We start from the raw sequence: 24,495 nt of genomic DNA, 5'->3' as shown, positions 1-24,495 counted from the left end.
AATTTGTTGCATTGCCCCTAATAGTAACAAGTTTTTCTACTATAAAGTTACAATGTTTCAGTAGATTAAACTTGAAATTTGATTTAGATGCCAGGTGCCTGGGAATTTGGTTCAAAGTAGGCCCATCACCCCCGCAACTTTGAATATTCTGGAAGAGCTAGCTTCCTGACCTATAAACCCCAGAACCAGAGCAGTGGAAAGTGACGATAACCTAGGTCTTATCTCTATCACCAGAATCTCCAAGTAGTGTTCTTAGGAAAATGTTTATACGTAGGAAAATGTCTTGATATTTGCTGAAACTTTAATGAGATAAATGGAATATCAAAATATTTCTATGTCAAAACAAAATAATGATTTTTATTATTGATTCAGTTTATGGGTGAACAGAGCCATTTCTAGAGCAATTGCTCTTGGGGAGAAAATGGAGGGTGTGGTCAAATTAGCTTTGTGCTGTTGTTGGAGAAGGAGGTAGATGGACTGAGCCAAGTTGGAAATGCTGGAACCTGAAGTTGCATCATTCCCCTCGAGTGGAGGGGTACTATTATTTGTGAATATTTGGTGATTACATTAAGTGATGGAGGAGGCATGTGTCCAGGTAGCAGGAAGTTGGATTCACCCTCAGTCTACCTGTGTGTATGTGTGTGTGTGTGTGTATGTGTGTGTGCCCACATGCGTGCACATGCACGCACTTGGGTTTTCTCTGTTATGGGAAGGTGTGTAAGTGGGGATAGTACAGATAGAGAAGAAATTTAGAAGAGGAAATACAGGTGAGGACCCAGTCATAAAAGGGTTGGTCATTAAGCAGGTGCACAGACTGGTACTCTAACCCAGGGGAGCAAATCAGAAGATTACAGAGTTGCAGTATAAGACCAAGTTTGGGCTGGTACCAAGTGTGACTTGAAGGAAGCTTTTGTGAGTGAGGCCAGAGAATTAGTGAAATTTTTAGCCTAAAATCTGGACTAATCTTAGAGGTTAAGGAAGAGAATCAAGAACTCCACTTGGGGGAGAAGCAGGGTACAGGATCTGTGGACCAAGCATGACCAGCTTATGCTGTTAAAGATCTGAGGTCCGTTCATAATCAACAACGATGCAATCAGCGTGGGCGGCTCTACTTACCTCATCCAAGCCACACTCACCATAGGGTCACAATATTATTGGGGAGGTGAAAATTTCTCTCTTCCAAAGTTGTTCTTCAGTCATGTATCACTTGTGCAGCACTGTTGGGGCTGAGAACTACATAGCATGATTTGGTCTGAGCTTCATACCCTTCTAAGAAATAACTGAGAAATAGGGTTTCCTTTCCATATTGGGTGGGTGAGTTGGGTGGATGTGAAAGGAGAAAATCAGAATGTTCAATAAAATAGGTATTGTTGGGTGCCTGGGTGGCTCAGTCAGTTAAGCATTTGCCATTGGCTTGGGTGATGATCCCAGACACCTGGGATTGAGCCCCATGTCAGGCTCCCTGCTCAGCGGGGAGCCTGCTTCTCCCTCTCCTCCCTGTTCATGCTCTTTGTTGCTGTCTTTGTCTCTTTCTCTCAAATAAATAAATAAACTCTTTTAAAAAATAGGTATTATTAAAGAACTCTGCCAGAATAGGACTTTTTGCCAAAAAATTGCCTTTAAAAATCATCACCTATTCTTACCGTCTGTAATTCTCTTCCTTTTCAGCTTCCTATTGTAATCCCTTTCTTTTCCCATGACATTTCCTATTTGTTTAATTTAAGCAATGTTCCTATAGATCATGGCAATGAGGTGTTGTATAAACATACAATGGGGCAGAATAGAAACCCTTCCTATAGTAACAGAAACCGTAGAGATTGTGTGTGTGTGTGTGTGTGTGTGTGTTTGTATAAAGCTGTTTTAAGGTCAAAGCTTTGCAGAGCTCATGGAATTGGGAAAATGGAGTGTTTTATTGTGATCACATTGCTATTTGAGTCTATTGTTTTTGTCATCATGATTTAACATTTACTACAAGTCTGTGGTCCCCCAGACAGACCCTGGCATTAGAAGTCAACACTGCTTGGTGGATTTATGCTTGAAATTAGATAGCAAAGCCACAAAATGGAAAAAGATAATACTTCTAAAACAGAAATATTGACTAATGCATTCCCAGAAAAAGTAGGTAAGGAGAAAAGGAGTTTGACCCAGGCAGTGATAAATGAGGAAAGTGTGAGAAGACTTACGTGTCTAGCTTAAGGATGGTTTGCAGCCATTTCCAAGAACCCTGGGAGGGACCATGGAGGCTGCATGATCTAACCCTTTAATCCTCCTCTGCCACAGGGCAGACCCCATGGGGAGGAATCTTGATGAGGTGACTCCCAGTTCTGGATAATAATAACAAGAGACCCTCTGTGTAGGCAAATTTTCAAGGGGAAGTTTTACTCTACCACTTGCATAACCAATGCAACAAATAATCAAATCCTCGAGCTTCGAAGGAAACCCTGAGGGGATTTTTCTTTTAAAGATGTAAAGGTCATTCAAAAATAAAGATGTAATTTCTTAGACTAAGTTATTCCCCTCCCCTTGACATGTGTCCCAGATCATCCCCTTTTTTTCCCTACTTCAAATACCCCCTACACTTTTTAATATTGAATGTCTCAATAACAAAAGTAAGCTGCAGGTTATTTATGGAAACTGCACAATATTAACTTTGCTAATTACATGGTTGCTCACTTTCCCAGGACCAGATCACCTCCCATTTGTTTCCAACTGCTGTGGCCACCATATGCTTAAGAGTAAGACAGAAATAATTAATGACAGGTTTCCAAAGGAATCACATGTTATTGCTGCAGCTCACCCAGGGAGTTTGCCATCTAGGTTGAAGGACACATTATCCCAAGAGAGTGTGGAGTGAGTTGGGCTTTCCCTATCACCTGACCACGTGACCACTTGGGAAGTTTGGATGGAGTTTTGAGGCCAAAATGACCCAAGTTCAGACTGACACCAGACACAGCAAATTCCTGAGTATACGGGATTTTCTGCAAGTAACTTCTCTGTGTCTTGGTTCTCTGTATATGAATTAGGGATAATGAGTCCTAATTTCTGGCGTGGCTCTGAATCTTCACTGAGGTGATAACGAGATGGTACTTGGCATGGGGTCAGTTGCTACTGAATGATGGTTCTTAGTTTCTTTCTACTCCATTTCATGCTCTTCTAAACTCTTAAGTGAGAAAGCATAAAAGGCATAAAAGATGGCATTCCTACCAGGCTTGCTGTAAATCCAGAATAAGAAACTCCAGCTAGACCTCTTCTGCTAGGGGATTTGCTGTGTTATGGGGGCTTCATTTTGCCCAATGTTAACCTATCCTCCGGTCTCCCCTTGGTTGGTGAGGGGGTGCCACCACCTGCTTATTGGAGAACTGGGCTCTTTGCTGGATCCCTAAACTGGGTTTGAATAAACTTGTGTCATTCAGCAACCCTTTATTGGTATTTATTAGGAATGGCAGGAGTGATCAATCCCTCTATGTGAAATAATTCCTGTGGTTACATAACTACTCAGGTCCCTGGATCTATAAATTCTTCCTGTCCCTTCTTCTTCTTCTTTTTTTTCTTTTTTCCAAGGGTTTTTTACTTGGATGCTGTTTCACCTCAAACAGGCAGTCCTGTTCTGACGTAGTGAAGATATAGAGCTTCCCTCAACTGACGTGGCTTGGCCAGATGCCAGCTAAGAGTTCCTCCAGGATATTTTGGCTGTGGGATAGGTTACAGATAGTCTGGCCTTGCTATCTTCAGTGATCATTTGTTGTAGTAATAATAACAATCACGGGGTGCATAATTAGTTGTCTAAAAACATGAACTTTATTAATTATCCTGCTTGGCTGTTGGCAACTCCGTCTAGACTCTATCTCTTCGTATGCCTTCATCTGTCATTTCTACCACAAATCCTCGACTGATCTCTAGCTGCCCACTTCCCTCTGTATCACCGTGTTTCTCCGAGCCCCTGGCTTTTGCTCTGATTTTTCACTGAACGAGAGACTTAATGCTCTTCTCACTGGTAAGGAAGAGAAACTGAATCATGAGTGTCTTTCCATGTCTTCTGTGTTTTGATGTCTGCTAGTCCAGAGAGCCTATTACAGAGATAGGTTTTGGGTTTCTAGACTACCGAATCAATTTCATACACCCTTGTCGAACTTAGGACCCGATGGACTGGTCGGGCTGCAGGCTGGTGACTGGAGACACAAGGGAAACCCTGTCCCTGCCCTCTGGGAGCTCACATTCCAGCTGGGAAGCTGGGCATCTAAATAAACAACCATGGTACAATGTCCTCATTGCTGGAACTAAAGGATAAACACAGTGACTTTTGGGGTGCAATTGTGTCTTATTTGTACCTGAAGCAAGCTGTAGTAGCTTGATTTCTTCTAGAGTAACAATTTATCTCTGCTGGACAGTGCCGGTTTATCACTAGGGCCTTCTTTCACTCTTGGTGTTTCCGTTAGATGGTAAATTGCATAGTTCCTTTTTACAAGTCAAGAACCAACATATGAGGTTTGTTTGATCTGGGGACAATTACATTTCAATTTATCAAGAAGTTTTGTGTTGCTGGCTTTACGTGAGTGGTTGAGGCAGGAGAATAGGTTCCTGATCTTGTCCCCCCCCCCTTTTTTTTTGTTTTTAAGATTTTATTTATTTATTTGACAGAGAGAGGGAGAGAGAGAGAGAGAGAGAGAGAGATCACAAGTAGGCAGAGAGGCAGGCAGAGAGAGAGGAGGAAGCAAGCAGGCTCCTTGCTGAACAGAAAGCCCGATATGGGGCTCGATCCCAGGACTCTGAGATCATGACCTGAGCCGAAGGCAGAGGCTTAACCCACTGAGCTGCCCAGGTGCCCCTTTGTTCCTCTTTTTTATCAGCAGTAGTGCTTATAGATTTTCAGATCACATCAAATGTAGGGTGACAGTCCTTTGCTCTAGCCCATTTGTATTTTTTAGTAAATAAGCTCAACAGTAGTATGAGTTATTAAAAGCATTTCTCTTCAATCATTTAAATTTTAAAATAACTCCCCAAAGGAGCTAAGTATCTGAAAAGAAAAAAAAAGATCCAAACCCAGATTTGATTATTCTAAGTCTCCTGTACCACTTTTCTTGGTGGATGGTAGTGAGAATTGGCTGGCAGTTGTTCCTCGTAGTTTAGCTTCAGTGTGAAGGTAGAAGCAGATGCTGAGCATGAAGAAATCTAGATCTGAATTCCATGTGATTCTAAAAAACACAAGTTCAGGTTAGCATATGCATGAGAGATTGTATTGGTTTTATAGCCAAACTAGAATTCATTCATTCATTCATTCATTCACTAATGAATAAAATCCGCATCTACTGGGTGTTACGTGCCAGACCGTCTATGAGGCACACAAGATACAATGATGATTTATGCAGACATAGCTCTGCTCCCAAGGATCTTGCAGAGGTTGAGCCTCTAAAAGTGATTTGAATTTCATCCCCCTGATATTCAGTAGGACCCAGATCTATTCCTTAACTTAAAAAGGAATATGAATAGCCACCTGTAATCCTACCATCTGTTTGGAAAACAAAACAAAACAATGACAAAACAAAAAACAAAATAAAGCCCTTCAAAATGTATGTCACCAGAAAGCAATAAATAGGCAAAAAATCACTGAAAATGAACTCAGGAAATGTGGATTCTAGTTACAATACTACCCCTTATTAACATTGTGACCATGGGTGTGTCACTTAGCCTCTCTGAACCTTTGTTTCCCATCCTATAATGCAAAATGTAAGTTTTTATGCGTTGTGTCCACCCTGCAGATGAACTCTTTAGAGCCTGGAAATTCCCCAACTCTTCTGTTCAGGTTGACTTTCTGGAAAAGTGTTTATTCTTAGAGGATTTGATTATTGAGTTATCTTTATATTCTGCTGCTGTCAGTAGATTTACCATAAATGTTTCCTGAGAATCTCTCTCTTGAAAAGATTCAGACCCCAGTTACGTTCATCTCAATTAAAAATAGAACCGTGAGATGCAGAAGCTGTAGCACCTCTTAAACCTCTTCAAATAACATTGAACGACTAAGTGCCTGCTACTGTGGAGATAGTACCCACAGAACCAGCAGCAGGCCCTCTCAGAAAATGATAACACTCTAAGTGGCTGTCAGTCCTCAGTAATTTCTAGTAGTTTGGGGGATGCTACCTTATCTTCTAAGAGTTCTAAATGTTCCTGGTAGAAAAAAAAATGCACATCCTTTATTAAAAAAAAAAATCCAATTGCCCACAACAACAAAATTCTCCAAAACAATACAGATCAAACAGGGATGCACAAGTCTAATGAAGCCTGTAATCAGAATAGAGTAGATAGTTATGGCCATGGGGGTGTCCAGCAGGTTTGGACTAAAAGGCCAGTGAAGCAATTACATTTAAAAAATGAACATTAGTTTCTTGGGAGGTGGAAGAAATTTACTTCCTTTCTTCCTATCTCTTAAAGAAATGACCAGTTTTCAAACATATGACTCAAAAATTGAATTTGGCTCTCATGGACTGTTTTCTGACGTTGTTTCTTATTTTCTTTTCGATTCTTTAAGGAGAGTTTGAAAACATCCCTTAGACTCTCCCTTAATAGAAATTTCGGCTATCAAGAAATTACCAAATAAAAATTGTAGAAGGTACTTTGTATATAAGACAAAACTCGGAGGAAGAGCTTGTTATCATATTTCAACAGCTATTCACTGGGGGGACATCTTTTTCCTCTTTCTAAATTGCATGTATCACTATTCATTAATAAGCAGAATGACAACTATTTAGACTGCCAGATCTCTTTATAAACATTTTCTTAGGTGGGTGGGATTTTTATGCACTTTCCCAAAGGGCCAAGTTGACAGAAATGGACTTTTGCTTTATTTCCACAGAGCTCTGGATCCAGATCCCTAGGTCAAAATATATGTTATTCACCTCCTACCTTTGGTTGTGTGATCTCTCTGAAGGCTGGCCCAAGAGAGTCCTTTCTGATGAGACTTTCAGCGTAGCCATTAGTCATGAGATAAGCATGTGACTGTGGGCCGTTTGCAAAATGAAAGCTCCCCAACGAGAGGCTTGTCCTTTACAATAAGAACCGGACCAGTTTTCCTCAGAAGCACATGGCTGCCTGCGTGGTGTGATTTGAGAAACCGTAAGCTTTTTGTCCTGGATATTTCCCCTGTTGAGCCCTACATTTTCACTAATAGTGTATCACTCCTGTGGGTGAAATCTTCCCAGGCCATTCTCTTTAAAATATGGCCATTGCCCTGGGAAAAGTCCTAATACTTTGGTGTGTTTGACTTTATAAGATCCTTTTTCCTTTGACAAAAGAAGCAGAGTAGGATGAGAAGACTAGGTAACTGGCAGGGAAAACGTGTTGAAAAAAGAAAAATGAGGCACACAATGGAAGATGAAGAGCCAGTGTGCCAATGAGGTCAGCTCGGTTCCACTTATAAGTGCAGATTCAGTGTGTCTGTGTGCTGTGTTAGCTTTTGGAATGTTCCCACAAGCCCCCAGCTGAGTGTAAATGGAGAATATCTTTCTGGAAAAACAAACTGGAAATATTTATCAAGGCAATAAAGAGTACTTATAGAGAGAGAACCAAAAACTTCAATTGCAGGACTTTTTCCTAAAATAATAATCAGCGATGAGCAAATTTGGACCCAAAGAAGTTCATTGGGACATTATTTATAATTGCAAAAATAATGGAACAAGTGAAATGTTTATTGGTAGGAGAATTAATACTATGGGAATGAATTTATGCTATAAAAGTGACTAAAACAGTATATAAAATATATAAATGATATGATTTAAAGCATATAAAATATGTATGTATAGATCATGGAATTTTAATTAGTGATTGTCAGTAAATGGTTATTTTTCTTTATTCCTTTATGTATTTTCCAATTTTCCACAGTGGTCATTTATTACATTCAGATACAGAAAAAACTTATTAAAAATGCATCCAAGAGCAAATGTTTAGGTGAAGGTTATAAGCCTAAATTATCCGTGTCCTCTGAGGAGGTGGACTATTGCTGTTTAGCAATTTCCCAGTGGATAATTAAAGATCTGTCAGACTTTCCTTATGTATGGGTCTTTTACGATCAAGGGCTTTAATTCTAAATAAAGATGTCTACAAAGGATGAAATCTGGCACCTGATGTTTGATTTTGGGTAGGATTGTAGCTTGCTGTGTCCAAATCTGAGAGAAAAAACAAATTGGATGGAGTTTAGCAAAGGGAGATGTGTTCTAAGCCTTTCTCTTAGAATTGGACAGTGGCAGCCACATGCAGAAGACAGAGGATGCCTTGATACAAGTCCCTCTTAGCCCATAGTTACATGTAACAGTTCTGTCTCCTTACTGGACACAGATCTGGGTCATCAAACTCCTTTTCCTAAATTTGGTTTGCTTTCCATGTTATATCTGGCCTATCTAGGAAGAAGGGATCTGGACTCACTGCCATGGCACCATTTTCCTGGTCTTCCCTCCACCTGGAATGCATTCTCCACTTACCTCCTCTCATGTCTTTTGGCCCATGTCAAAAGGAAGTTGCTCCTTGAAGCCGCTACTGTTGCCATCAGAAAGTGTGATCTCCCCCTCCTTTGAACCTCCATGGCACACACACGTATGGTATTTTTTACATCCCCCCTTTCTATTAGATTGCCAGTTTCTTTTCTTTTTTTTTGTAAGACACATTTATTCAGTGTCATGATCAGACTATTACATTTAGCAATCAAGAGCATGGGTGCAAAAAAAAAAAATCTACATTAAAACCCTTTGTTGGAATGCTTTACACTTTCCACAGAACAGAAACTAAAATAACCTGTTATACAATTAGTCACAAATACAGTCCTCGAGTTTTTTTGCCCATACACATGAGTATTGTCTAAAACATGTCTTCTTTGTAGCAGCTAGGCCCTGCCACCACTGTGCTTGGCTGAGTTCACAAATCTGTTGTAACCTGTAGCTTCCCTGTCACTTCTCTGGCTTCCTCTCCTGCGAAGCTTTGTTTCCTGGCAGGAATTAAAACCTTCTGCCACTGCCATAGCTGCTGCTGCTGCTGGAACCACCATAGCCACCTTGGTTTCGCGGTTTGGCGAAGTATTGGCCTCCACCACCATAAGGGCCAGAGCTTCTGCCTCCAAAATTGCCTCCTTTCATGGGTCCAGAATTTGAGGATTGATGGTTGTAATTGCCAAAATCATTATAGCTTCCGCCACCTCCAAAGTTGCTTCCATCATTACCAAATCCGTTATAGCCATCCCCACTGCCACCATATCCACCACCACCTCGACGGCCACCAAAGCCACCTCGACCACTGAAGTTTCCTCCGCGACCAAAGTTGTCATTCCCACCAAAACCACCTCCACGACCACCACCCAAGTTTCCAGAACCACTTCGACCTCTTTGGCTGGATGAAGCACTAGCCATCTCTTGCTTAGAGAGCGCTTTCCTTACTTCACAGCTGTGGCCATTCACAGTATGGTATTTTTGAATGACAATCTTGTCTACAGAATCATGGTCATCAAATGTTACAAAAGCAAAACCCCTCTTTTTGCCACTGCCTTGGTCAGTCATGATCTCAATCACTTCGATTTTCCCATACTGTTCGAAATAATCTCTTAGATGATGTTCTTCAGTGTCTTCTTTAATGCCACCAACAAAAATCTTTTTCACAGTTAAGTGGGCACCAGGTCTTTGAGAATCTTCTCTTGAGACAGCCCTCTTTGGTTCCACAACTCTTCCATCCACCTTGTGTGGCCTTGCATTCATGGCTGCATCCACCTCCTCCACAGTGGCATATGTGACAAACCCAAAGCCTCTGGAGCGTTTGGTGTTCGGATCTCTCATTACCACACAGTCCATAAGTGTTCCCCATTGCTCAAAATGGCTCCTCAGACTCTCATCGGTTGTTTCAAAGCTCAGACCTCCGATGAAGAGCTTCCGCAGCTGTTCAGGCTCTTTGGGAGACTCTGACTTAGACATGACGGCGGTGGGAGGGGAGACTTTAAGGATGCTTACTCGGCGTCCACAGGCAGAAAAGGAGATTGCCAGTTTCTTAAGCACAAGGGCTGCTATGTCTTTTCTCTCCCATGTCTTGCCCATGTGGGCAGAACTGAGCTTATTTATTTAATGAATCACATGTTAATTTGGCCAGCCCACAGTCTGCCTCCCTTTCTTCATGCAGCTTAGATATGATTCCTATCATTTAGCTCAAAAAGATCACTATAAGTAAGGGTAACAGTCAATTTTTCAAAACTTCTCAATGGGGTAACTTTCTAGAGTAAACTATTAACAGATGGAAAACACAGAACACAGAACACAGAACTACAACTATTCATGGTTTGAATTACCTGGGCTCTCCACCATGGTTTATTTAACTTGAGTAGTGTGAAAGAACCATGTGGGCTTTAGTGCTAGAGAGAACTGGCACTAGCCCTTGAGCCCAACCTTGATATTGGCTGGCAGTGGGATTTTGGGTAAATGATTTCTCTTCTCCATGCCTCAGTTTCTTCATTTGTAATATGTGGAATTAATTTATGGCTGTCTCCCAGCATTGTTGTGAGGATTATATGAAACGATGTTTGAAGACACTTCACATAGTGTCTGGCACACAGATTTAAGTCTCTGGGCTCATGAGGACAGAGGATCAGTTAGTCATATCCTGGACAATTTATGCCCTCTGAGAAAGCCAGGACCAAGCACCCTAGACTTTGCAGGGCAGTATTTGCTTAATTTCTGGTCTGTTGCTCTGAAATCACTGACCTATTTGTGGAACACAGTCCCCCAAACAGTGGCTCCTTTGAAAATTTTGAGGGAACACCAAGCTGGATTATTGAATAAATTTCTGCAGTAAAAGCTTGTTTGAATATAAGTATATAATCTATGACTCTTTTATGTATCAAAGCAGGAGAGTTAGTGGGCTCCAGAGCTACACTGCTTGGGTTAAAAATTCTCTGCTATCCTTAATCTCTCTGTTTCCGAGAGAGGTTCTTACCTAAACTTGGAATGATGATAATGATAATGATACAAATAATAACAATAATAATCTTACTATCTGCCCTGTAGAGCTGCTCTGAGCAGCTTATTCAATACAGCTTACGTCTGCTGAATACTGAGAATAGTGCCTGGCACACAGTCAGCCGTGGAACAAAGCTAACAACTCCTAATAAATTGATTTTAGAAGGTGGAGCTCTTCAAGGACCATGTGGAGCCAAGTATTCCGATAAAGAAGTGAAGCTCTTATTTTAGTCCTGGTGCCATCTTTGTGGGGAGGAAGGAGCATATACTTTGGAGACTTGTGCCGCACAGTGGTTTGGATTTGTTAACAGCACTAGTCAAGGAACACAGTGTGCTGAAAAAAATTGCCAGACGCCAAACGAGATAAGGAGCGTCCTGTGAGCAGTGACAGGCTTGAACACTCCCTGCAAACAGACAAGGGAAGCGATGGCTCTGCCTAAGAAATCTTGTCCTTCAACTTTGACACCACAGATTTTTTTTTTTTTCCAGTTGCTGCTGACCATATAAACAAACACAGGAACTTCCTGATAATGGAATGTCTTTATTTTCCTGTGTAATTTCTACCTCTGTTCACAACATGGGTATTTAATACAGCAGAAATGAAATGGTGTGCCTGAATGAGTAATCTAATAATTAGATGATCTGATATTAAGAAATAAATGAAATGTGTGATCTATTCTGTAATTTAGTCTATGATCTATTAGATTTTTTCTTCTTTCTTTCCTTACGTTCCATCTCTTTTGTCCTTTTTCGAGTTTTTTTTTTTTTAAACTTAACCTGCTAATCCTTTGAATATCTACTTCAGCTATAATTTGACAGATGATTTAATAAGTATTTAAGTTTTCCTCTTCTCCCTTCACTGTCTCTTCTTTCTTGGCTTTTTGTTTGTTTGTTTGTTTTCTGCCTTTTGTGTTAGATTTCCTCAAATGTCTGGCAAACCTAGGTTGTTTATTCATAATTATAAGTGAGGCACAAAAAAGGTACTGGCATTGTGCCTCACAGAAGATTACCAAGGGGGTAAGTCAGATTTCTCATGGGACAAGGTCCCCCAAATACCTGAACGTTAGTTCTTTCTTGGGCCCGTTTCTGGGGAGGATTTTAGAGCATGTGAGAGGTATAAAGTCAGATAACAGTATTCTCAGAGCCCAGTGTGGGTGTGGGATGTGGGAGTCTCACTGCTCAGGATACAGACTTTCACTGAATCACCCTCTTTTTTAGGACACATGTGATGGCTTGAAGAAGGAGCGTCAGTTCTTCATGTCTCCCCGGAGGCTCTTTGCTGTAGGACTATGGTTCCTCTCACCTCAGAGTAGAGTCTTGTTCTCTTAAATTCAGGCTGCTTTGTTACTTACTTTGGGCAACAGGATATGGCAGAATTGACAGTATGTCAATTCCAAGCCTTGGACTTCAAAAGCCTTGTGAATTTTGGCATGTTCTCTCCACCTGTCAGTGACTACTTCCTCCTCCTCCTCCTCTTTCCCATCCCCCTCCCCCTCTCCTCCCCTCCTCCTCCTCCTCTTCTTCCTGGGAAAATAACTTTGTTTTGTTTGATGGGAAGATGTCTAGTCTGAGAAATTCTGAAATTGGTTTTTGGTGTCAGTGGCCTTGGTGACCTTGAACACACTGAAGTGCACAGTTTCACTCAAGGGCTGGGACTCACTGTGACAACATCACCAAACTTTCCATCCCTGAAGCAGGAGGACAGGTACACAGACATGTTCTTGTGGCATTTCTTGAAGCAGTTGTACTTTTGGATTTAGAAGAGGTAGTTTTTGTAGATGACAGTGGTCCTCTGCATTTTCACTTTGGTCACCACACCAGACAGAATCCACCTCGGATAAAGACATTACCAGAGAAGGAGAATTTCTTGCCAATAGAAGTGCCCTCAGTGGCATCCTGAAGCCCAGACCAATGTTTATGTAGTATTTCTGGAGCTTCTCCTTGCCAGTTTCCCCAGGCCTGACTTCTTTAGATGGAGCATGGTCTGACCCATTTGCCGAGTTTCCACCACTTCCCCTTGTAGTAGAGCTGGTTGTTTTACACGTTTGCATTATTTGTCTGTCCTCATATCCATTTGAGTTTTTCCATCTGCTCTAGAGATCAGGATATTGGAGTCTTATTTTAAAAATATTCTTAAGGCATATTTAGTAAAACTACAAGTCTAAAATATATGAAATATCCTAATTCTTTCCCCAGGTAATGTTCCTTTTCCATTATTAATCAGATATCCCTAAATATGAATATATTTAATAAGTATATTTTAATGTATTTCCTATTTTTAAATGTATTTCAGTGTTTCGCCAGTATTTGTTAAATGACTGGGTTGCAGATTCTGAACAGATTTTTGGTCTTCTTAGGTATTTAATTATTAAATGCCTTTGTAGGTATTTAATAATTAATTTAATTATTTAATTAATTATTTAATGAAGTCCCTCGTCTTTCTGATTTCTAGCCCTTTTTGCAATATCCTTGTACCCAATTACCCTGGTCTTCAGCCTTCTCTAAATTGTTTCTGACCTGTTTTCATTTTCATTTAGTCTCCACAGAGTTCTGAACTCATGACTCATTTATCCAACCTTGTGCTCTCCCTTCAAAACCAAACTTCCTATTCGCTCTCCATGGTGTTTGGGCTGTAGCTATCCCTTGAAGACCCCAGCCTGGCTTATTCTTTTAGTCCTCATGCCTCCGATTAACTTCGGTGGTTTAACAGAACTGTTTACCTTGCCCTGCATCTCTGCAGACCTTGGGCTGGTCTAGCCCTCCTGAGGCCCACCTCTCCCAAGATCAAAAAAGGGGGTTCAGACATCCTGAAAACTTAGGGTCTTGTGATAGTTATCATATTGAGCAGAACACTCATAAGAGATCAAGATTGATTTGAACATTTGAAATGAACTTTACAATTGGCTTCCATGTATGGAAACCCATGAACAAGGAAAGATTTTCCTCCCCTACTTAAGAAAGAAAACAATAAATCTTTGTTTTTTGGATACTATATGGTGCCCTATATTTTGCCTGATTCCTTCAAAAGACACGAGGTTAATAAGAATAAATATGATTCTTGGGCATTGTAGGAGAAGAAGGTGGACGGATGGTCTCGTTCTTCCTTGCAGTATTTGGTCCACTTCTGAACCTTGTGTTTCGACCTATGCACTCACCAAATGAAGGAGATACAGAGAAGCTAGAGGCTGTCTAGAGGAGAACCTTCAGGGTGGGTTGTAGGAATGCAAAGCTGTATTATATAAAGAGAGATTGAGAAGTCTGGGAAGAGGAAGTTTGGAGAAGAGAAGGCTTGGAGTGGTTGAGGGAGGACAAGGAATGCAGTTTTCATCAGAATCACCAAATCGTCGTGTGGAAGAAGGAAGAGATAACTCCAAGGGATTGAAGGTGACTCAGTGGGGCCCAGAAAGACACAAAGGGCTCTTTAAAAAAAAAAAATAGTTCATAGCCAAAATATGCTGCTCAGGGAGAATATTCTGGACCTCTAGGCGACCAAGCATAAAGTGGATGACCACTTGGTGGGGATGTTGTAGAAGGGATTGACTCATTGATGGGATGCTCTGACCAGATGATTTTAAGGTTTCCTTTTATCCTGAGATTCTGGAGTATTTGAAATTGTCATGACAGGAGATTCCAGCACTTTTTTTTTAAACTAAAATCATGATACAGTGCATGTTTTTAGATAATCTAGGAATAAGTTATTTCTGTCTATTATAACGGTTCATGACATATTAATGTATGGATATGTTCTGTTTACTCATATAGCAAATTAGAGCTCTTTTTTGGTGAACAAGTGCTATTGAATATTGTTGAAATAAAACTGGCTGCTTTTTCCCCAAATTAATCACTTGGGCTCAATTAAGATAAGAGCTTAACAAATGTCAGTTTCGGCCCCAGTTTCTGGGCTAAAAATATTTATCTATTTTCCCTTTTTTCTTTGCTCCTTCCAAATTAGTAGAAAAATGATATAGATAGTATCACTGACAGTTAAGAATATAGTAGATCTGGAAACTCCAGTTAGGAGGACCTATTACTGAATAATTTAGTCTCATTTCTTTCATATGGGCTGAACTTCACTCAGCTTTATTAATTTCTCTCCCCATAGACTTACTTTCTCTTCTCAGTCTGAGTCCTCTCCATTTATTTCTTTGTCCCTGGACCATTTCCTGTGTTTTGACTAGAGATTGGTCATTTGTGAACGTATTTGTTTCTCCCTATGGATGCCAAAAAGGAATCTTGTCTTGTACATTTTTGTAATTTCCACACCACCTATTCCCCTCTTCTGCATAAAGTGATTCTCAGTAAATGTTTGTAGTTTCAAATGATTTCTATCATAAACTCATTCTGTTTCTTTGCCACAAGTTTGGTTTAGCAGTTAATATGCTAGCACTCATTAAATATCCTCTATAAGAATGTGATGAACTTGTCTTGGAAGTTAGAGGTCATTACCATTATGTGAGAAGACCACAGACCTGGTGGCTCTGAGTGTATAGGAACATGGCAGAAAAGAAAATGCATTTGACAGTTAAAAAAAAAAAACCCAACACCCATGGCATTTAAATGGGGATGGCCTTTTCCTGTGGTCTGGAGCCACTATTTCCCAGTGCTTAGACTGAGTTGTAAAAGAGAAGAGGACACTTGGATCTCATTCCAGATTTACCACCAACCAGCATTGTGATGTTGCGCCAAGTGCAGGGTCTTTCTGGTCTCCATTTCTTCATCTGTAAAACAAGGAAGTGCAATTCACTGGATTTGCAGCTTCTACCAGCTCTAATATTCCTTGACAGTAAACTGAGAGAGTCCCCCTATCTCTGACATTGTACCCTTTGCTTCTACTCCTTATAAGGTGCGCAACTTCAGACAAGTTATTTAGCCTCTGAGTGGCTCTGCTTCCTAACTTACAAAGTGGGGACACCTATTTCTTAGTGCTGTGATCAGGATCAAATGGGTTGTTGCATGTGAAGTGTTTAAACAGTGTCTGGTGCAGAGGCAAACCAACTTAATGTTGGTTCTTTTATTTTGCTACTTTGCTGAAAATATGTCAGTCAGTCCATCCCCTGTTGTTAAAATTACAAACTAATACCTGACGTGTTGCCTGGCATAGAGAGGATACCCAATACTGGTTTTAAAGCTATTTTCTATTCTTCTTTCAAGTAGCATTATATAAAGTTGTATTCAGAATATCTTGATCACTCACTTACTCTGGTCCCCAATTTGCTATCCTTAACTTGTCCTATGTAATTCTCAGTGTGTTTGTTTTTACACAGCTGATCTTTGGCTTCTGTCTCATTGTCCCATGTCCTGAGACCATGGAGAGACTTTGACCTTGCATTTCCATGTCCACAGAACTCATCAGTAGTATGTGGAGACAACTGGCACACAGAGATGTTGTCTAGGGATATCTGAGTCTAATATTCTAATGGAAGGCTCAGCATCAGGGTGCTTCAGTCCTTCTAGAATTTTTATTTTGGCCTGGGCAGGGTGTTACATTGATGACTGGTAGGTGAATCATTTCAGGTCAGTATATTAGAAGTTTAATTATAACTATTTAGCATTTTGATCTGCAATAAGTTCTGTTCAAATTTTGTGGATGTGAGGAAATATATCCCATGAAGGTATGAGAGAGAAAGATATGAAGGAAACCACAGTGGGGGTCTTGAGTCTTAAGGAGTTTGTGCTGTTATTTAATGTGGTGCTTTAGGTATTCTGAGTGCAATAATTTAGAAGATGTTGCTGACACAAAGAAACTCATTGTATACAAATCCTTTTGTATATGTAATACCCTTTAATCCTTACCACTCTTATTTGATTTTTTAAATCTAAGGGCCAACTGAATTTCAGAGAGGTTAAATAATGTGCCAGCGGGTAGCCAAACCAGAATGTGGACTTGGGTCTTCTGACTCTACAGTGTATGCTCTAGAGTGTTCAGAGAAGAGAAGGTGATGCTGTTTCTGCCAAATAAATCTTGGATAAAATGAAGAAGCTCCTTGTACATTTTGTTTGTTTTAGTATTGTTAGGCTGTAGCAACATCTCTGATTGTCCAAAGTGGTCCACAATTTTCCAACTTTGAATTTTTGACAGAGTCATGATTTAAAGCTTGAAGCATATGATTATGAGATGGTGGTTCTCAATATTTACCACAATCTCCCGGCTAACCACACAGAAGCCAACTCTTAAGATTTCCTCTGGGAGAGTAGAGAGATTTTTCTCCCCACATGCAGTCCAACTCCATGGGAAAACATTAGCAGTGACAAATGACTCTCTGAACGAATGCTCAAATCTGAGGTAAATATGAACCTTTATTCCTCCACAAGAGGAAACCACCATCAGAATATTCTCTATGATTGTTTGAGAGACGTCATCTGAACACTTTTGGTCATTATCTCTTAGCCTTCAGGAAAATTGTTGTAGTTCTTTAGCATGCAGTGAGAAGTGTTGTATCTTGAGATGAAGTCTGTGTACATTGATCTTCATAGATATTTCTATTTATTCCTTTGGCAGACATGGACAGAGACATTTTTGAAAAATAGTTCAAGTCTGCGGACAGACAGAGCAGAATATATTTTTAAAAATCTACCACAGAAAGGATAATAATAGCTTCCTTGACGGAAGACAACAGACAGGCATAAAATATAAAGGAAATTATTTTGTCCTGGACAAGAGAATTGCTGTTACAGCAAATTTTGACCTTGTCGCAGTCTGGATAACTCTTAGGTTTTAAACTTCCACCCCCACAGACCCCAGTCCACAGAGGAGATAACTGATCTGGGGCTTAGCAATATTGGCAAGGTGGTGCATTATGGGATTTAGCTCTAGAGTGTTTGCTCCGCAAGGAGAGAACTGCAGGAATTTTAAGAACTTGCATCAATTCCCTTGTGTAGAAGCAGTATGTCTAAGTATATTTCAAGTAAATCCTCAACTCAACACATAAAGCTGCAGTTACACCACACCTTTAAAAGGAAATTAGAGCACGGGAATGAGGCCAGACTGACCTTCATCCACCGTTTATCTCTTCAATTGCCCTGTCAGTCCATTTCAGTCACATGTTAAAGAGGCTTTCCTTTCACTGAGAGCAGTTCACCTCCCCTCCCACTCACCCCACTACCACATCGGTGTGAGGCAGTATAGCAATGTGCTATGTGTTTTTTTAGACATGGTTTCTCCAGCAAATTGATTCATTTCATAACTCTTCTTATGACAAATTTTTAAACGCTAAGTCATCATTTCCCTTTAAAAAAAAAAAAATGTCCTCAGTAATGGTCTTAGGAAGGTAGATTCAATCTGGAGAGTTTAAGACAAAACCTCAGTCTTTGACAAGCGGCAACAAATGCTGGGGAGGATGTAGAAGAAAGGGAGCCCTAGCATCTCTTGGTAGGAATGCACACTGATACAGCCCCTGTGGAAAACTGTATGGAGGTTTCTCAGGAAGTTGCTGGAGGTGCCATATTATCCCGCAGTTCCACCTCTGGGAGTACGTCTGAAGGATATGAAAACGCTATGTTGAAGAGATACCTGTGTCCCATTTAGAGCGGCATTATGGACAAAAGCCATGACATGAAAACAACCTAAGTGTCCATGGATAGACGAATGAAAACAGTGTGATATCTATGCTTATATCCATGTAATGGAATAATATTCAGCTATAAATGGAACTGTAAAAAATGCTGCCATTTGTGAAACATGGATGGACCTTGAGGACATTATGCTCAATGAAATAAGTCAGGCAGAGAAAGACAAATACTGTATGATCTCAGTGTGGAATCTAACAATAACAAAACAAAAACCCAAAGTCATACAAAAGGTAATCAGATTTGTGGTTGTCACAAGTGAGGGGTGAAGGAAATGGAGGAAAGTGGTCAAAAGGTATGAACTCCCACTTAAATGAATAAGGAAAGTACTAGGAATGTGATGTATGATGATGACTATAGTTAACACTGTGGCAGGGGATATATGAGAGTTGTTAAGAGTAAATCCTAATGGTTCTTATCACAAGGAAAAAATTTTTTTTCTTTTTCTTTTTTTGCATCTCTTTGAGATGATGGGTGTTAACTAAACTTATTGTGGTCATCATTTCACAATATATGTAAGTTAAAATCACTATGCTATATACCTTAACCTTATGCAGTGCTGTATGTCTTTTATATATCTCAGTGAAACTGGGGGGAAAACCAGAAAAGCCATCAGTCTTTGAAGATATACAATAATACCTTTGTGGCATAATAACTAGAGTACATGCTCATTAGGACAATTTGGTGGCACCATAACTAGCGTCATTTATTTATGTTACTGCTTGTTTTTCAAATGTAATCTGGGAGAGAGCAACAGTAAGTAACCATTCTACCCACTCCAGTAGAGATGGTGAGATTCCTTGGGTTCATGTGGAAAACATTGCAATACAGATAATTTCACAAATTCATAAAGCTAGTGATTTATCTATGTAACACTTAAAATTTGTATTAATTTTATCCCTGATCACATGTTAGAAATAGATCTCATTGCTTGTAGAGTTCAATGATAACATTACCGTCTGTGTGTGTATGTTTGGGGGGGGGTGGTAACTTTGAAGACAAACATAAGGTACGGGTTGTACCTTAGAACCTGCCAGTTGGTGGACTGGACATTTGCTTTTGTTTTTGGTCATCTGCATTGAATAAGTACATTTTGAACTGTTCCAAGCAGGTCAGGATTATCTGACATTGTTCAGGTTGTGCTTTGGTGTTCTCCTGTTGACCTTTTGTCTGTTACTAGACTTTGGTTAAGTAGGGAGTCACAACATGGGTATCCTGTCATTTCAAATTCTGGCCAGGTCTTGTATCTATCTCAATGTCTATCTATAATGTAGTCTTACTGTCTGATGGGGGTTGCTAGTGAGAAATATACAAGTTTGAAACAAAATCTATTTTTATTTGTGTGGAGTGATGATCAATAAGCCATCCATTCTATTTGACTTAAACTGATCGCAGTAGTAGGTTATGGTCTCTTCAACACAGTACTGACACCATGACTGTTTTTAATGACTTCCAACATAGGAAGAAAAACTAAGAGCTCAGAACTCAGGGTGGGTGTGGTAGGGGAATTATAGTATAAAAGCCATATGTTTTAGAATTGGTTGTACTCTATGAGGTTGGAAGAGCTCAGGTATGTTTTGGGTTAGTTCAGTCCCTCAAACTATTCCTTTCAAATGTTTTCTTTCAACCAAATCTGAAACACATTTTGCCAAAACCTTTTTTCCCTTAATTTTTAAAGCCATGTGTATTTAAAGGGACATTTAATCCATATGTTTTGGCTCATTTACACTTAACTCATCAAGATATTGTTTTTAAGAGCTATTTGAGCTCCACGAAGCCCATTTTATAAGTCTTTTCTTCCGCAGTACTAGGAAGTTGTGTTTTGCTGGAAACAGAAATTGAACCCACAAAATAATTAAGTTCGGATGAAAATTGAGAATGTACAAGATTTTTGAGAGCCACCAAAATTTACTTAGAAAACTATGTTATCCTCTTGCAGTTTTTTAGTTACTTCTTCTAACTGCTGATATGCTTTAGCCAGGATGCTAAATTTGATCATCTATTAAATCTTTCTTTCACAGTTAAATGTCTGAATGCTTATTGCCCAGAATGTGTTCTTTAGTGTAAAGGATAAAAGCAAGTTCAAGAACTAAGAATACAAGTGAACTCTAACCTCCTTTAGAGGTGAATGTGGAGCTGTAAACTTGGACTTTCAGGGTGCCTTCCTTTGCTGTTCCCACCAGTATTTCCATACAGTTCTGCCTGCCCTTTCCTTCAAAGTTCTTTCTGCTGCATTGCAGGGAGGCAAGGAGCGGTTGCCGCCCAGGATCTCACTGTGTTATATCCTCTGCACCTCCAGGATCCTCAGATTTTCCTGCTGGTTAGAGATGACCGTAGGGCACGTATGAAACATATAGTGGATTTCCCATCTGTCTAGTATTACCCCCAGAGGTGCAGGTTCTGAAGACGTTCCTGGAGAGAACTCCAGAAAATCAGTACATGTTTTACATAGAGTACACATAGACAGTGGCTCTGCAGAGTTGTGAGGCTGAAAAGCTTCTGAAGTCAGTAATGACCTAAAGTTATAATCTCATCGTCTAAGGGAAGTTGAGCACCTCTGAAATAAGTTTTGCCCATTGAGCTTCAATAGCCAATGAAAAAGAATGGCCTTTTCATTAAGAAATTAATAACAACAACAAAAAAATGTTCTACAACTCAGTTTCATTCACATGCCTCAGAATTGATTGAGAAAGATTTCTAGAGTGCATAGAATTGTTGATACTCTTCCTTCTCATGTGTGAGTAGACAAAAAGTAAAAATTGTTTTCTTTTTTTTTTTTTTAAAAGATGTATTTATTCATTTGAGAGAGAAGAGAGTGCACATGGGAAGAGGGAGAACGAGCGAATCTCAAACAGACTCCCCCACTGAGCACAGAGTCTGATGCCAGCCTTGATCTCATGACCTGAACCTAAATTAAGAGTTGGTTGCTCAACTGACTGAGCCACCCAGGTACCCACGATCTTTTTCAATTAGAGAAGATGTGAATAAAAATGAGCATGATTTTTATATTGATAGTGAAATACAAAAATGTATGTTATGATTAGGTTAATATCAGTTGATATAAATAAAAATCTTCTGGATCTTAACAATCTGAACACCTGAGAGTAAATTATATTTCTCCAAAGGCTAGTTTTTACTATAAGGAATCAAATTTGTTATACAATATTAATGGGTATAATGAGTTTGATAGGGCAGTTTTGTGTACTTTTTATATCTTTCCTTTTAGAATGAACATATGCTCTTTTCTCTCAACACTGAATTCAGAGTATATTTATCATCTGAAGCTCACACCAAGATTGCCCTTGACAGTTAGGTGTACTGTCCATAAAGAAGTAAGTTGTCAGTCTACATGGAATTCTTGAAAAGTTCAGTATCATTTTTTAAGGTGACTATTTGATTTGGGAACAGATATCCATCATTCTGAACTTTTCAAGCCTCTCACAAGTACATAAAGGAACCTGGTTACCAGATGTTTAATATCTATGAGAGAGAAAGAGAAATTCAATGATAGAGTAGTCTCTTCTGAAAAATAGTATTAAAAAATTTAATTGTCATAATCTTGAATAATAACTTTCAATGTTTTTTCACAATAAGTAAAAATGTTTTTCAGTCCTTGACCTTAATATTCTTGAATTGTATTTATCAAAATTTTAAAATGTCAGTAAACCAGTTCTCATAGATATTAACTCAATAATAAAGCATACTTAGCAGCTAAGTTAGCTTTTATGAGCTTATATATGCTATGCTCCTTTATTTTCCTGATGCTATCCTTGAGTTAATAATAATGCAAACTTTAAAAATAGTATGAAATATAGAAATAGTTAAAACTCTTTCTTGCGTATTTTCAATTTCATTTATTAATATTTAATAGTGTAACTAATAAATATATTTAGGCCATAAAAGCAATGCAGGCATACCTCATCTTATTGGACTTCACTTTATTGTGCTTCACAGATACTGAGTTTTTTATAGATTGAACGTTTGTGGCAAACCCGCAGTGAGCAAGTCTGTTGGTGCCATTTTTCCAAAAGTGTTTGCTCACTTTGTGTCGCCGTGTCACGTTTTGGTAATTCTCACAATATTTCAAACTTTTTCATTATTATTATTATGATTTATTATGGTGGACTGTGGTCAAAGACTACAATTCACTGGAAGCTCAGATGATGATTAACATTTTTTAGCAGTGAAGTATTTTTAAATTAAGTTATGTACAGTGCTTTTTTTTTTTAGACATGATGCTGCTGTATACCCTATAGACTACAGTATACTGGAAACATAACTTTTATAAGCACTAGGAAAATAAAAAATTCATTTGACTCACTTTACTGTGGTATTGGCTTTACTGCAGGGGTCTGGAGCTGAACCTGCAATATATCTGTATTATAGATAATATATCTGTGTTATATATAATATATCTGTGTTATAGATAAAGCTATACTCTCCTTTGATCATCAGCATCGATCCTGATCCTTTTTTGAGAAGTACCAACAATGTTTAATTTGATGTGTATCTTTCCAGACCATTTTATCTTTACTTATGTGAGATATTTTTTATGGCCCTATGCTATCTACAGCACTTTAAAAAAAATGTGTGTTTTAAATATACATTATATTTTATATATATATTATTCTGCAGTTTCTATTTGACCACCTTGATAAACTTTGTAATGAACTATAAAAACTTATAAGGTGATTTTCTCAGATTTTTGGGAGTAGATGGTAATATCATATTTAAATAATGATAATTTTGTCTCTTCCTTTTTGATCCTTATATCTCTTTTTTTTTCTTGGATAGATAAGTTTGGAAGTAAGAACTGAATAGATAATGATAATAGTATCTTTTATTATTCCTTACTTATATACTGCTTCTAATATTTTATCCATTAAGTATGGTGCTTACATAATTCAACTACTGACACTCTAATTATTAAGGTAAAATTTTCCTTCTATTCCTAGTTTGCTAAGATAAAAAAATCAGGTGTTAAATTTCATCCAATGTCTACATTATTTAGCTTTTGTCTTTTGTCTTTTAATACAAAGAATTGATGGAGTTTCTACTATTGAACCATCCTTGCATTCCTGGGATAAATAAAATTTGATCTTGATATTTAATTAAAAAAAATACATCTATAAATTTTATTTGCTAATGTTTTATTTAATATGTATGTGTCTTAATTTGTAAATGTGGTTGGGCCCCAGTTTCTTATGCTTTGTTTTGTTTTGGTATCAGTGCTATATTTGCTCAGCAGAGTGGGTCACATGACTTCCCATCTTTTTCTTTGCTCTGAAAAGTTTATATAATAGGGGAATTATCTATTTTCTAAGGGTGTAATAAAATTTCCAAGTGAAAACTTAGATTGGGTGCCTTTTGAAGTATAACATTTTGATAATTATTTTAATTTCTTCAGTGGTTATTCCTTTGTGTGAATCTTTCAAGCTTTTCTTTGAGCCAGTTTTGGTGAGCCACATATTTTTTTCTGGAAAATTGTCCATTTCAGCTATGGGTTCATCTAGTTATACTAAATTTTCCACCTAAAAATAAAAGCTGTAGCATTTCTTTCTTACCTCGCAGGTTAAGAGTAGAGGAATTGCTTTTCTTGCCAAGTTAATTTTAACTTTTGTACCAGCAAGACAAAGTATATGCTACTCCAGTTTTTGTGATGTCTACCATGAAATTAGTTATTTTGGTGTAGAAAATAACTGTAGGAAATTCTGCCTTTTATTATTATTTTTTTAAACCAAGTGGTATTGTGTTTAAATAATGCCACTTCCAACTCCAGATTCAAGAATCAGAAAATTCCATGATACTTCCAATTTTCTTAAACTCTGCACGTTTCCTCATCAATAAAATTGAAAAAAAAAATCTTGCTATCTTACAGAGGTAGTAGCTATATTAAAGCATATAATGACTCTACTAATCTCTACCCAGAGTTTGTATGTATTAAATTATAGGA

General features: G+C 38.7%; 1 protein-coding gene across 1 annotated transcript; it reads right to left on the bottom strand.

The window, feature by feature from the left end:
- Positions 1 to 8,947: 8,947 nt before the first annotated feature.
- On the bottom strand, positions 8,948 to 9,979 carry LOC101675044 (heterogeneous nuclear ribonucleoprotein A1-like). Its single transcript, XM_013061396.2, has one exon. It carries the CDS (start codon positions 9,939 to 9,941, stop codon positions 8,979 to 8,981), a length of 963 nt encoding a protein of 320 aa, XP_012916850.1. The 5' UTR covers positions 9,942 to 9,979; the 3' UTR covers positions 8,948 to 8,978.
- Between the last annotated feature and the right edge of the window lie 14,516 nt (positions 9,980 to 24,495).

This window comes from Mustela putorius, unplaced genomic scaffold (assembly GCF_011764305.1).
Source record: "Mustela putorius furo isolate JIRA1106 unplaced genomic scaffold, ASM1176430v1.1 tig00003863_pilon_pilon_pilon, whole genome shotgun sequence".
In the NCBI taxonomy this organism is placed as follows: domain Eukaryota; kingdom Metazoa; phylum Chordata; class Mammalia; order Carnivora; family Mustelidae; genus Mustela; species Mustela putorius.
This window is presented reverse-complemented; position numbering and strand designations above follow the sequence as displayed.